This window comes from Quercus suber, unplaced genomic scaffold, assembly GCF_002906115.3.
Source record: "Quercus suber isolate HL8 unplaced genomic scaffold, Cork oak 2.0 scaffold_79, whole genome shotgun sequence".
In the NCBI taxonomy this organism is placed as follows: Eukaryota; Viridiplantae; Streptophyta; class Magnoliopsida; order Fagales; family Fagaceae; genus Quercus; species Quercus suber.
The window spans coordinates 1,778,699-1,791,334 of record NW_027069544.1 but is presented as its reverse complement, the minus strand read 5'-3'; the positions used below and the strand labels follow the sequence as shown (position 1 = coordinate 1,791,334).

At 36.2% G+C, this 12,636-nt stretch overlaps 1 protein-coding gene across 1 annotated transcript in view; it reads left to right on the top strand.

Moving 5' to 3' along the window:
* Positions 1 to 1,276: 1,276 nt before the first annotated feature.
* LOC112031774 (probable helicase MAGATAMA 3) overlaps positions 1,277 to 12,636 on the top strand; it is a 28,056-nt gene continuing 16,696 nt past the window's right edge. Inside the window, 9 exon segments of the mRNA XM_065773730.1 lie at positions 1,277 to 1,692; positions 1,961 to 2,097; positions 2,649 to 2,658; positions 2,661 to 2,857; positions 7,322 to 7,513; positions 7,727 to 7,762; positions 10,764 to 10,821; positions 10,824 to 10,848; positions 12,450 to 12,500. Of these exon segments, the coding sequence (XP_065629802.1) occupies positions 1,434 to 1,692; positions 1,961 to 2,097; positions 2,649 to 2,658; positions 2,661 to 2,857; positions 7,322 to 7,513; positions 7,727 to 7,762; positions 10,764 to 10,821; positions 10,824 to 10,848; positions 12,450 to 12,500 (965 nt within the window). The 5' untranslated portion in view covers positions 1,277 to 1,433.

Below are 12,636 nucleotides of genomic sequence, written 5' to 3'. Positions count from 1 at the left end.
TTATTCCAAAGATTCAGGTTCAGCTGCGAATGGTGTTGTTTACCAAGATTTTTCTAGGCAAGTCATTGCGGCATTATGTCAGAATTTTTGTCAGGTCTAGTCAGTTGAGATGGCGGAGGCTTTGGCAGCTCAGAGGGCAGTGAATTTTGCAAGGGAATTGAGCTTGTTTAATATCATTGTTGAAGGCGACTGCCTTCATGTTATTAAGGCTTTGCAGTGAGTAGGCCCTTGTAATTTGTTGTTTGGTCATATAATTGAAGAGACTAAGTGTTTGGGTCGGATGTTGAGAGGGTGTATGTTTCAACATGTTAGGCGGGAAGGGAATAAATTAGCTCATAGTTTAGCTAAAAAAACAGTTTTATTTGCAAATACTAAGGTAAGGGTAGAAGCGCTACCTGAGGAGGTGGCTGATGTTTTTCAGTCAGATTTGTCCTAAGTTTGTGGTTGTTTTTTGTAGTTGTTTCATTAATAAAAACTTCACTTACCTTTTTCTCAAAAAAAAAAAAAGAAGTTACATAATCTATTAAAAGGGATTTGGCTTGCCTTCAGTATTTTTTTAATTGGATATTTCATTTTGTTTTAAGCATACAATGGTAAGTGGTAGTAAATTTTAATCTCCACCTTTTATTAAGTTAGTGGGTGATATGACATTTTTTTTTAGTAAGATGTGACAATTTCTTATTAAAATAAAATGAGGTTTCAATTAAAAAAAAATATTAGAAGTAAGCCACGCTCTATTAAAAAAGGCATGTAATTAAAACTACACATGAATGATCTCTTTAATTACCCAAAAATAGGTTGGAAGAAAATAGTTTTGAATGTGTTTGGAGCCAAATTTTTTCCAATGGACTAAATACTCCTCCAAACTAGTTTGGTTGAATATTCCTCCAATTCACTACGTAATAATTTATAAAATTATTCATATGTATTATTTAAGCAAGTTATATAATTTATTATAGTTAAAAAGATTATGCGAGTAAAAAGAATATGTGAATGGTCTTTTCAACTGCCATATATTGGGTTGGAGGAAAATTACTCCAAACCAAATTCAAGATAAATTTTTTTTTTTTCTATTTCCAATTATTAATACTAGGTCAAGAAAGATTTTTTTAATATTTTTATGAAAAGGCCAAGAAAGATTTTATAGCTTAATTAATGTAAAAAAATATGTTATGATATTTTTCTCAAAAAAATATGTTATGATATTTACAAGGGACACATTTATGTTCAAATCTCCTCACCCCAATTACATTTTAAAAAAAAAATTACATTTAAATTTTTTTCTTTTTCCAATTAGAGAGAGAGAGAGAGAGAGTACATTGGCCTTCAAAGTTCAAAACCCCGGCCGTCTAAACTCTTCAACCCCATAAACCCTTTTGTTTTTGGCAGAACAAAACCCGCGCCTTTTGTTTTTCTCACAATTGAAGCCAGCCATGGCTGTGGACAGAGACAAGCTTGAAGATGAATCACCAATGCTCCGTTTCTACAGAATTGTTCTGGGCTGGGACTATTTCCGCCTCCTTAAGGAATCCTGCAAGAACAAAGACAAGGAAAAGGCAGCGGATGGAGCTATTGGGCTCAAGGAAGTTAAGGACAATTACAAGGACATGGAAGATTATATCTCTACTTTTGAGCCACTTATTTTCGAGGAAATCAAAGCTCAGATTACTCAGAGGACAAATGAAGACGAGGGTATTTTTCTATCTTCTTGTTTGCTTTGAATTTATCAATCAAATGGGTATCTGTCAAATTTTTTCTCTCTTTTTTTTGTTGGGTTGGTTTTGAATATGACCCAGAAAGCTCTTAACTTTTCCCTCAGTTTTCTCCACAGAATGGTCAATAAATTTGTTGCTTTTGCCTCTTTTTTTGGATAAAATTTTGAAGTATGGAATGTGACACTGATAGCAATTCACACACTCACAAATGCACACTCTTTAACTTTGTATTTTGGGCATTGCAGTGTCAGAGTGGGAGAGGAGGCTGGTGGTGGAATGCAATGAGGTTGATGGGTTTCACTTACCGGCAGTTACTTATGCAGCTGACAATGCTAAAGAGTCCATATCACATAATGATCTTTTGCTTCTTTCAAAAGAAAAGGTAACATGAAATCTGATCGTTTTTGCTTTCAACTTCTATATCTCCATGCATTTTAACATACAGTTCTTGAGCATTTTCTTTTTGTCTGGTGGTTTTGCATTGTGCTTATCTCATTGTGTTAGTGCTCATTTGGTATGGCTTATTTTACAGCTTTTTGAAAATGGGGTTGTTTGAAAAAGTGTACTTGCTTTTCATTTCTTTTTCCTTTTTTTTTTTTGGGGTTGGAGGGGAGGGCACATTTGGGAAACAATGTATTTGGGTGTATATTATGCCATGTTTTGTTTCTTAGAAAATTTTTGAAAAAGGAAAAATTAATCTTGGGCCACTGCAAGGTTAATTTTCTGCAAAAAAAAAAAAAAAAAACTAGTTAGCTTTGGTTGATTGCAAGATATAATTCAAGATAATCAGATAAACTGAAATATTGGTTCGAATTTTGTGTTTTTCCTCTTCTTCTCTTGAACTCTGGTAACCGAAAGGAAGCTTTATATATGGTAACTGAAATTAATTTATAATGCTTGGGCTCTCATTGATTGGAGTGTTGCTTATTGCAGTTTCAAGATGGTACAAGACTCCAACAACATATGCATTTGCATTGGTGGAGAACTGCCAGAATGATCGTTTTAGACTTAGAATGTATCTGGCTGGAGAAGTACAGCATTATAATACAGATGTGGTTAAATCTTGTCAAAGGCTGTTAAATATGCGGTCTTTGATTACTTCTCCTACTAGCGAAGTGGAGAAACTCTTTTACAGTCTAAAGGTAATCTTTTTTTCTCGTTAAGTTAGAGAATATTTTAAGATCAACTACTTATATGCAGTCCTTTATTCTGAAGAGATTCTATTTTATTTATATATATATATATATATATATATTATTGTTTTAAATTTTGAATCCAGAGTATGAAACTGTTTAATTCTAAGGAAATTTCTGTTTATTTTTCCTGTCTTTACATAATTGTTATCAAAAGTCCAGAAAAAAATGACAAAAGATAACAAGTAAAAAATTTGACAAAAGATTTTTTTTAATAGAAAAATATTAGCTCAAGTTGGTTACAAATTTTTATATGAAAATGATTGTGATTGTTCTCTCTTTGAAATTGTAATCTTCATCATCTTGTCCATTTGATTGACATGCCCTCACAAAGAGATGTTCGAGAGTTGTTGACAAGCATTTGAAATTAAATTTATTATTTTTTTATCACTGTGTTTTCGCTGAAAAGTGTCAAATTTGCAAGTAGATATGAAACCTTTATAATCATGGATGGTGTTTTGTGCCCTAACCTTAGAAGTAAAACCTTAAAGCAAAGAAGAGTGAGGAGGGCAAGTGCCATGGAATATATATGCGGATTAAAATTGATGCTGGACAAAAGCTTGAATGAACTTTGATACCAATTTTGATGTAGGATCTCTAGGGATTCAGCACTAAATTAGAATTTGTGATCAGATCTTGAAGTCCTGAATAGGGTTTCATGTTATGTAGGTTTAGGTAATTAAAAGATTGGGTCTTTTTTTAATATGTTTGATGGCTGTTTGGTATTAAAGCAGTGAATTGAATGAGAAGAGGCAGATAAATACTAGGCAATCACATCTAGGTTTTGCTAAGCAATCACACTTGGGTAGGAGAAGGCAATCACACCCTCAAAGGCTTAAAAGAAGTGCCTGGAGTTTTATTAAAATCAGTCTCACTGTCTTTCCTTTATTTTATTTTTTTTGATAAGTAATAAGATATATTGATATCAAAAGGGAAAGACCCTAGTACACAGGGAGCGAACAGGGAGCCAAACAGATCAAACACAAAAATTGCAAGAATCTAGATAAACAAACAGAGAAGGGAAAGATTTGTTTTGCAAAGCAAACAACCAATCCAACAAAGTTCTAAAAAAGAAAAGCTTGAGGTCTGGAATAGATCTCTCAGAATCTTCGAAACAACGGCTATTCCTCTCCCTCCAAAGACACCACATTAAGCCATGAGGAATGATGGACCATATATAACCATTTCAATGACGACCAAAGCTGCCTTGCCAGCACCCTAATATACAAGACTCTTTTATAGGTTGTTGTCAATACTACTCCTAGGATCCCTAATAACAAAGAAAACCAATATAAAAGGAGAGGAATGCAAGGACTTTTAAAGGCTTGGATCAATCTCTGATGTATGTGAAACTCCAATTTTTATATACTTTGTTCAGTTGGATGGGCTCATTTATGCGGACATTCAGCTTCTAATATTTTGGATTTCACTATTCTCGTACCTTCTCTTGAACCTTATTGTGGCTACAGTAAATATCCCATATGCTGTCTGGTGCATTTTTTTATAAGTAATTTTTATTCTTATATATATATATATATATATATATAACTAATTAAGAACTTCTAAACCAAATAGAAAAAGGGCTCAAAAAATAAAATAAGACTTGTTCAAAATAAAATAAGACTTGTTCCCATACTTGGGAATGCCTTTGGGCACCTCGTTCAAAACTGCATCCATTTGAAATCCTATTTTGGAAAAAATGGAGAAGAAGCTGTCTGGTTGGAAGTGTCTATATTTGTCTAAGGGTGGTAGACTTACACTCTTGAAGAGTACCCTCTCTAGTCTTCCTACATACTATCTTTCCTTATTTACCATCCCTGTAGTTGTGGCTGACAGATTGGAGCGTATCCAGAGAAACTTTTTGTGGGGGTCTTCAGAGGAGTGTTTTAAACATTCTTTGGTGGCCTGGGAGAAGGTGTGTTTCACCTCTAGAGTCGGGTGGTTTGGGGGTCAGGAATTTAGTTCACTTTAACCAAGCCCTTTTAGGGAAATGGTTATGGAGGTTTGGCCAAGAAGGAACGCATCTTTGGTGTAGGGTTATTGCCACCAAATATGGAGAGGGTCAAGGGGGGTGGAATACTAAAGTATGTAGAAGAGCCCATGGGTGTGGTCTTTGGCGTGGTATTAATGATGGTTGGGAGAGGTTCTCCAATCATTTGACTCTTGTGGTGGGGGATGGCTCCCGCACCCTTTTTTGGCATGATAGGTGGGTTGGGGACACCTCTCTCAAAATGCTCTATCCCCAGTTATATGTGTGTTCTCATGACAAGGAAGCCTACATTTTTGATTTGTTGGGTCATCAAGAGGACGGGGGTACTAGTTTTGGAACTTGAGATTCTATAGGAATTTTCATGAGAGGGAATTAGAAGCTGCTTTCTCCTTCCTAAATTTCATTCAGTCTCGGATTCCTAGAGGTATTGGGTGTGATAGTCCCCATTGGTGTCTAAAAAGGAATGGCAAGTTCGATATTCGGTCTTTTTATAATAAGATTAGGGGTACTTCTCTCTCTAGTTTCCCTTGGAAGGATATTTGGAAAGTTAAGGTTCCTAAAAGGGTGGCTTTCTTCTTGTGGACCGCAGCCCATGGTCGGATACTTACCTTGGATAATTTGATGCTCCAACGCCTCCCATTGGCAAATAGGTGCTATATGTGCTATTGTTCTACGGAATCTGTGGACCATCTTCTCATTCATTGTCCTGTTGCTTACTCTTTGTGGGTGCGAATGTTACAAGTTTTTGGGATTCAATGGGTCATGCCAGGTTCAGTGGAGAGTTTGGTGTTTTGTTGGAACAATTGATTTGGGAAATTTTCTTTGGATATATGGAATATGGTTCCTGGCTGCTTGATGTGGGTTATTTGGATGGAAAGAAATAGGCGCTCTTTTGAGGCTTTAGAAAAATCGCTTGATTAGTTACAAGCCCTCAGCCAAAGTACTCTTTTTGTATGGGCTAGGTGTTGGGGTTCCTCAAATTGTTCTTTTATTCGGGAGTTTCTTATTTCCCTTAGATGTGCCCCTTAAGATTAGTTTCTCTGCTGTCTTTGTTTGCTGCTTTTTGTGTTCACCATCATGAACATCTTGTATTTGATGTTTTCACCTTTTCTTCAAGTTTAATATAATTCTCATTACTTGTCAAAAAAAAAACTATTGAACCTAAAGAAACTTTATACCAAGACTAAATAATAAATAAAGTAGCCCATGAAAGGTGCCAAGAAGGCCCCACATTGAAACTCGACCACAATTCTTGAATATTTTGGTATTTAATCTTGTTTTTCCTCAAACTCTTTCTTGCCAACTTTTTTACAGAGATTTGATAGCAATTTGTGATATTATAAGCCTTTTGAGAAGGACTAGGAAGGACAAATATGTTGCAGTCCTCATTTTGAAGATTTTGTGATTTACTTAGGTGTAAGTATTTTGAATTGGTATACTCAGCGCGGAATTAAGTAGGTATGAACGATAGCATTGGAGACTTAATAAGTGTTTAAATGTTAGATATTTTATGTGGTGTTGCCTACTCTGATTTTCCTTTGAAGGCAGTCTGGAAAGTAAGAATTCCTATGAAGGTAGCTTTCTTTGTATGCATCATGGCCTAGGGAAAATTCTAACTATGGATAATCTTATCAAAACTGGTATGGTGATGGGAAACAGGTGTATTTTGTGTAAAAGAAGTGGTGAAAATGTGGACCATTTGCTATTGCGTTGTGCAGTAGCTATTTGTAGCTTTTGTAGTGAAGTGAGTGATGCTGAAGAAGATGAAAAGATTTTTTTTATTGTTGACGAAGAAGCTCCAAGACTTCAGGAATAAAGCTTGGAATGTTGCCCCTTCTGGTTTTAATATGGCATGTAAGGAGGGAAGGGATAGGAGGATGTTTGTTGAACCGGAACTTTCTATAGAGAGATTCAAAACTCAGTTCCTGGGGTCTCGTTTTTACTTGTTGTTCTTGAGCGAGAACCTCCAACATATAAGATTTTATGAATTAATTGTCTTTGTAATTTAACTTTGCAAACCATTCCTCAACCAAAAAATAAAATCTACAGATTTAATAGTGAATGGGAATTGTAGTAATTAAACCCGAACATAATTGTTGCTTTGTTAATTTTATATGGAATTTGATTGATAAGGATGATCATTAGTGGTGTTTTGCTTTACTGATTTTTAGTTTAGACTAATATAATGCTTGTAGTGATCTTTCTATTTGTTGTTGATACAGCTCAGCTTCTTGCTTACGGTACCCTAATATTTTAAGCAGTTTTGTTTGATCTTGTCCATCAGGCTGGCAAGATCTTTTTTCTCTTTGTACATAGCCAATCAAAATATTCATTGAACCATACTTTATCCTATATGAAGTTTGTTATCATCCTTGCTGGTGAACTGGTCGTTTATCAAGTAATGAATGGAATACATCTTGCAGATCTGCAGTTTATCAACTATTGCTCGTGAATATTTGGCTATGTGGTCAATTGGCTCTCTCCCTTTTAAGGATCTAATATTATCAGCTACTGAAAAAGGTCTTGGTTCTGACAACCAGGGTTGGAAAATTTCTAAGTTCCTAGAGGAATATATAAAAGACAATCATAATGAAACCCAACAAGAAGCCATACAGGTAACACACTACTCAAATGATTAAATATGATTATCAATTGCATGCATTTTTAATATGATTGCTACTACCCTAACATGGTGTTGCTTACATGTTGCAACAACCCATGACAGTTTTTCAACTCTCTTTCTGTCCCCATCTTTTTTTCATTATCTTTTTATTTAATATTTAAGGATTATGCTAATCTGTTGCTTTGAGTGTTATTGTCTGTTGCAGGCTGGTCTAGCACGTAAAGCTTTTGTTCTGATTCAGGTTTGTATTATGTTTTCTTGAGTTTCTTCTAGATTTATTTACAACATGCTTTTCCATTTTTTATCTTCTACTCGGTTTTTCGTGATCAAGTGGGACATGAGTGGGGTATAGAACGTTTTATTTTTTTTGGGATAAGTAACGAAAATTTTATTAAAAAATGAAAAACAGCCAACCCGAGTACATTGGGAATGTACTATGGGGGCATAAATCAATAACCAAGATTACAACGATCAAATAAAACAATAAGGAAAGAACAAGAAAAATGACAAAAGACCACACTCCAATCGAGGAGAGTGTGTAAAAAGAAAGACTTAATCTCTAACATAGAGCGTTCACATCCCTCAAAGCTTCTAGCATTCTTTTCGCGCCAAATACACCATAACAAGCAATGAGGCACAATTCTCCACAACTCACAAGCAATGGGGCAATGAAGAAGATCCACTGATTTCCCACACTTCTTAAACATATAGCACCAATCAAGAACTAGCACATGTCGTTTGCGAAGGTTATCTGTTGTTAAAATCTTACCTAAGGAAGCAGACCATGAAAAGAAAGCTACCCTTGGAGGAACCTTCGATTTCCAAATCATCTTCCAAGGGAAGGATAAGATGGTAGGAGGGTAGAAAGAAAGATAGAATCCTCTAACCTCAAAACCTCTACTCCTTGCTGGCTTCCAACACACCCGATCCGGACCCAATCCCCGTACCGTCGAAGAGTAGACCATATCCATAAATAGATCAAAGGATTCTTGTTCCCAATCTTGTGGAGGACGATGAAATTTAGCATTCCAATGAATCCTCCCACCAGAACAACACATAACCTCCACTACTAAAGAATCCTTTGTTCTACTAATACAATAAAGTTCTGGAAAAGCCTCTTGTAGAGTACGATCTCCACACCACACATGCTTTCAAAACTTCACTCTAGTACCATCCCCCACATCATACAGAAGTAGTTTAGAAAAACTCATCCAACCACTCCTAATATGTCTCCACAAACTAACACCATAAGCACTGGTCACCTTTTCCGTGCACCAACCACCCCAATCATTCCCATATTTTACCTCAATAACCCTCCTCCATAGAGCATTGGTCTCCATGCCATACCTCCATAACCATTTTCCTAACAAGGCAGAATTAAAACTCCTCAATCGTCTAATACCCAACCCTTCAACCTGCAACGGCTTACAAACCTGAGCCCAACTGACTAAGTGTAATTTAGAATCACCATTAATACCACTCCACAGAAAATCTCGTTGTAACTTCTCCATACGATTTGCCACATTCCCAAGTAAAGGCAGAAGGGAAAGGAAGTATGTAGGTAAGGAGGAAAAAGTACTTTTAATAAGAGTTACCTTACCCCCCTTAGATAGATACAACCTCTTTCACCTTGCTAATCTCCTTTCTATCTTCTCCAAAATAGGATTTCAAACTGACAACTCCTTAAATTTAGCTCGTTAGAACGTTGTGAGACAATTCGGTGCCTATCTACTGTTGGTGTTACAGGGAGAACTGCAAGGAGCCACACAGACAACCACACTGATAGCCATAGTCGTTAATCCAAACTTCTAATTATAGATTGGTGATGTCAGATTGCTACTAGCACTTTCTAGCTAGTGCATGTTACCAAAGCTATCAATGTAGCCATGGGAACAGGATTTAGAATCTGTTTTCTTTGTTTTTTTTGTGCTACAGTATTTGAGGTTTTTTAATGTGTTAAACCCACTTCAGACATTGATTGAGAAGATTCCTGCATGGTTTTGGAGGTCACTGGTCACCTCACAAAGTGCCGAGGGTTATGTCGGTTTCAAGTTTATAAGTTGGTTTATGAGTCATGGATCTGTCTGTGTAGTGGTTGATTGTAGGCTGTGTTTGTTTCGTGTAAAACGTTTTCCGGAAAATACATATTTTCCGAAAATGTTATTTTCCGGAAAAGGAAAATATGTTTAAGTGTTTGGGTGAATTATGAAAATTGTTGTGGAAAATATTTTTATGTGTTTGGATGTATTCTAAAATGCTATTTTCCGGAAAATTTTTCATATCAACACAACAACAACAACAACAACAACAACAATAAAAGCAACAAAAATTCCAGCAACAACAACAACACCACCACCAAATTCCGGCAACAACAACCACAACAACAATCAGTTCATCAAAAAAAAAAACAACAACAACAATCAAATTAAAAAAAAAAAAAAATTGTTGAAGAAATGGATGTAGCTTTATCCTCACCCCTCTTCCGTTATTTGGTTTTCAATCATGTTTCTATTCTCCCCTCTCTTCCCTTATCAGTATCATTTGACTTCCTCACAGCCCCTTACAGCTTTATATGTATCCTTTGTCACTTATGTTCACTGAACCCCTAAGCGGGAAATTCTTATGGCTGTCCCATGTCATCTCTCTCTGTGCATATTCCATTATCAACGACTTTTAGAAAAAAAAAATCGCCTATTTTTTTTTTGGTGTGTAAAATTGCCTAATCTTTTAGTTATTCAAACCATAATGGAGGCACTAAAGAAAATATTCTGTAGTTATAATTGTAAATTGAATTAAAAATTGTTTCCCAAAAGCACCAGGAAGTGTTCAGAGTGGCTACTTAAATTACTTATGAATTAGCATTTAATGTCTCAAGATCAATTTTCAATTTAATATCCTTAAAATAAATGCAAAAGGTGGCCACTTGGTTACATACATAAGTAGGAAAGATTGTTTTTCTAGTCTTTTCTGTCTATCTCCTTGTAAGATCAAGGTCGAAGGTGAGGTCATGGATTTAAGACCCAACAGATACTCGAGTAATTTACCAATAAAAAAAATTGAACGAGCTTGTATGAACATTGAGAATACAAATTATTAACAAAGAGCATCCTGTCATTCTTTACTCAGAAAATAGTGTTTTGTTTTATGTAACAAGAATATTTTTTATTTTTGCCATTCTGGTTTGGTTAAATTATGTTTTAGGTACTGTAAAACATGGATACTGACCATATGCTTCCTTTTAGGGGCCCCCAGGAACAGGGAAAACAAAGACTATCCTTGGACTTCTAAGTGCCATTTTGCATGCACTCCAGCAAGAGTGCTCTCCAAGTAAAAATATTCCCCCCANAACAACAATCAAATTAAAAAAAAAAAACAACAACAACAATCAAATTAAAAAAAAAAAAACAACAACAACAATCAAATTTAAAAAAAAAAAAAAAGCAACTGAGAGATCGAGGAAGAGAGAGCTCGAGGTGCGATGGCGCGATCGAGGTTCTGGGTCTGGGTCGAGCGGCGATGGAGCGATCGAGGAGGTGCGATGGGTCTGGGTCGACGACGAGGTGCGATGGCGCGATCGAGGAGGTGATGGGTTTGGGTCGAGCGGCGATGGAGCGATCGGCGTGGTGCTGCGATTCCCTTTGATTGATCGGCGCGGTGCGACGGCGGGGTGCGAGACCGGTGCGACGGCAAGGTGCGATGGGTGCTGGGCTTGGCTCGGCGATGGCGCCGTTTCCTGGGTTCGTGCTCTCTGTTTCGTGGGTTCGTTCGACTGGGCTTGTTCGTGGGTTTGTTCTCTCCGTTTCTCAATTTTCCGGAAAATGCAATTTGAAGTGAAAATAGAAGGTGAAATCTATTTCCACCAGCAGAGGGCTCATTTTCGGTCAAAGGGGAAATGGGTTTCCGTTGACCCAATTTTCCTAAGCAGCCAAACACATCAATTTTACGGAAATTGATTTCCGGAAGTGGTTTGAAGTTGAAACAAACACAGCCATAATGTTATTGGAAAACCTGTGAAGATTTTTATTTTTGATATTTTTATGGATATATTTGTGATTTATCTGAGTTTAAATAACTCTAGTTCCTAGAGTTTTAACCAAGTATATGATGTGCATATTAGGAATTCCATGTGATTGACTGTTTTTAATCCTATTAGAAGCAGGGAAAGTTTTTGAGTCTATGAAGATGACTTGTTGTACCCAAACATAGTTTGATTTATGGAAGTGATTTGATTTTGTTGAAGAAATGGATGCTAGCTTCTATCTCTCCCCTCTCTTCCCTTATCTTTGTTTTCATCATTTTCTTCCTCACCAGCCCCTTACAGCTTTATATTGTATCAGATTTTCACTTATGTCCAGCCATCCACTATTTTGTAATTTGTTCACTGAAACCCCTAAGCGGGAAATTCTTATGGCTGTCCCATGTCATCTCTCTCTGTGCATATTCCATTATCAACGACTTTTAGAAAAAAAAAATCGCCTATTTTTTTTTTGGTGTGTAAAATTGCCTAATCTTTTAGTTATTCAAACCATAATGGAGGCACTAAAGAAAATATTCTGTAGTTATAATTGTAAATTGAATTAAAAATTGTTTCCCAAAAGCACCAGGAAGTGTTCAGAGTGGCTACTTAAATTACTTATGAATTAGCATTTAATGTCTCGAAATCAATTTTCAATTTAAATACTAAATTAAAAGGATTCCCTTAGTAACGGCCGAGGAACCAGGAACTAGCCCAGCTTGAGAATCGGGCGCCCTCACGGCCCCCCCCCCCCCCCCCCCTCTCTTTCCCTCCATTAGTATTTGGCATAAGTATTATATCATTCCTAGGTTATGGTGTCTGTTGTAATTATGAGTGCAGAATGGGATATATCATACAGTTCATTCTATGGCTCATTTATTCATATATGTTTCCTGCATTCTTTTTCATGTAGGGGCGAATTCCTTGAAATGAAGCGTGGGCCACAATTACCTATTCAGGAGAAGTATGTGTTGTTACTAAACCTTTTCTTCTTTTTGAAGACATTCATATTTTTTTCATATTTGACTTGAATATTATATATGTCTATCTATCTATATGTTTTCACATGTTAACTATTCCAATTATTGCTTTATATTATT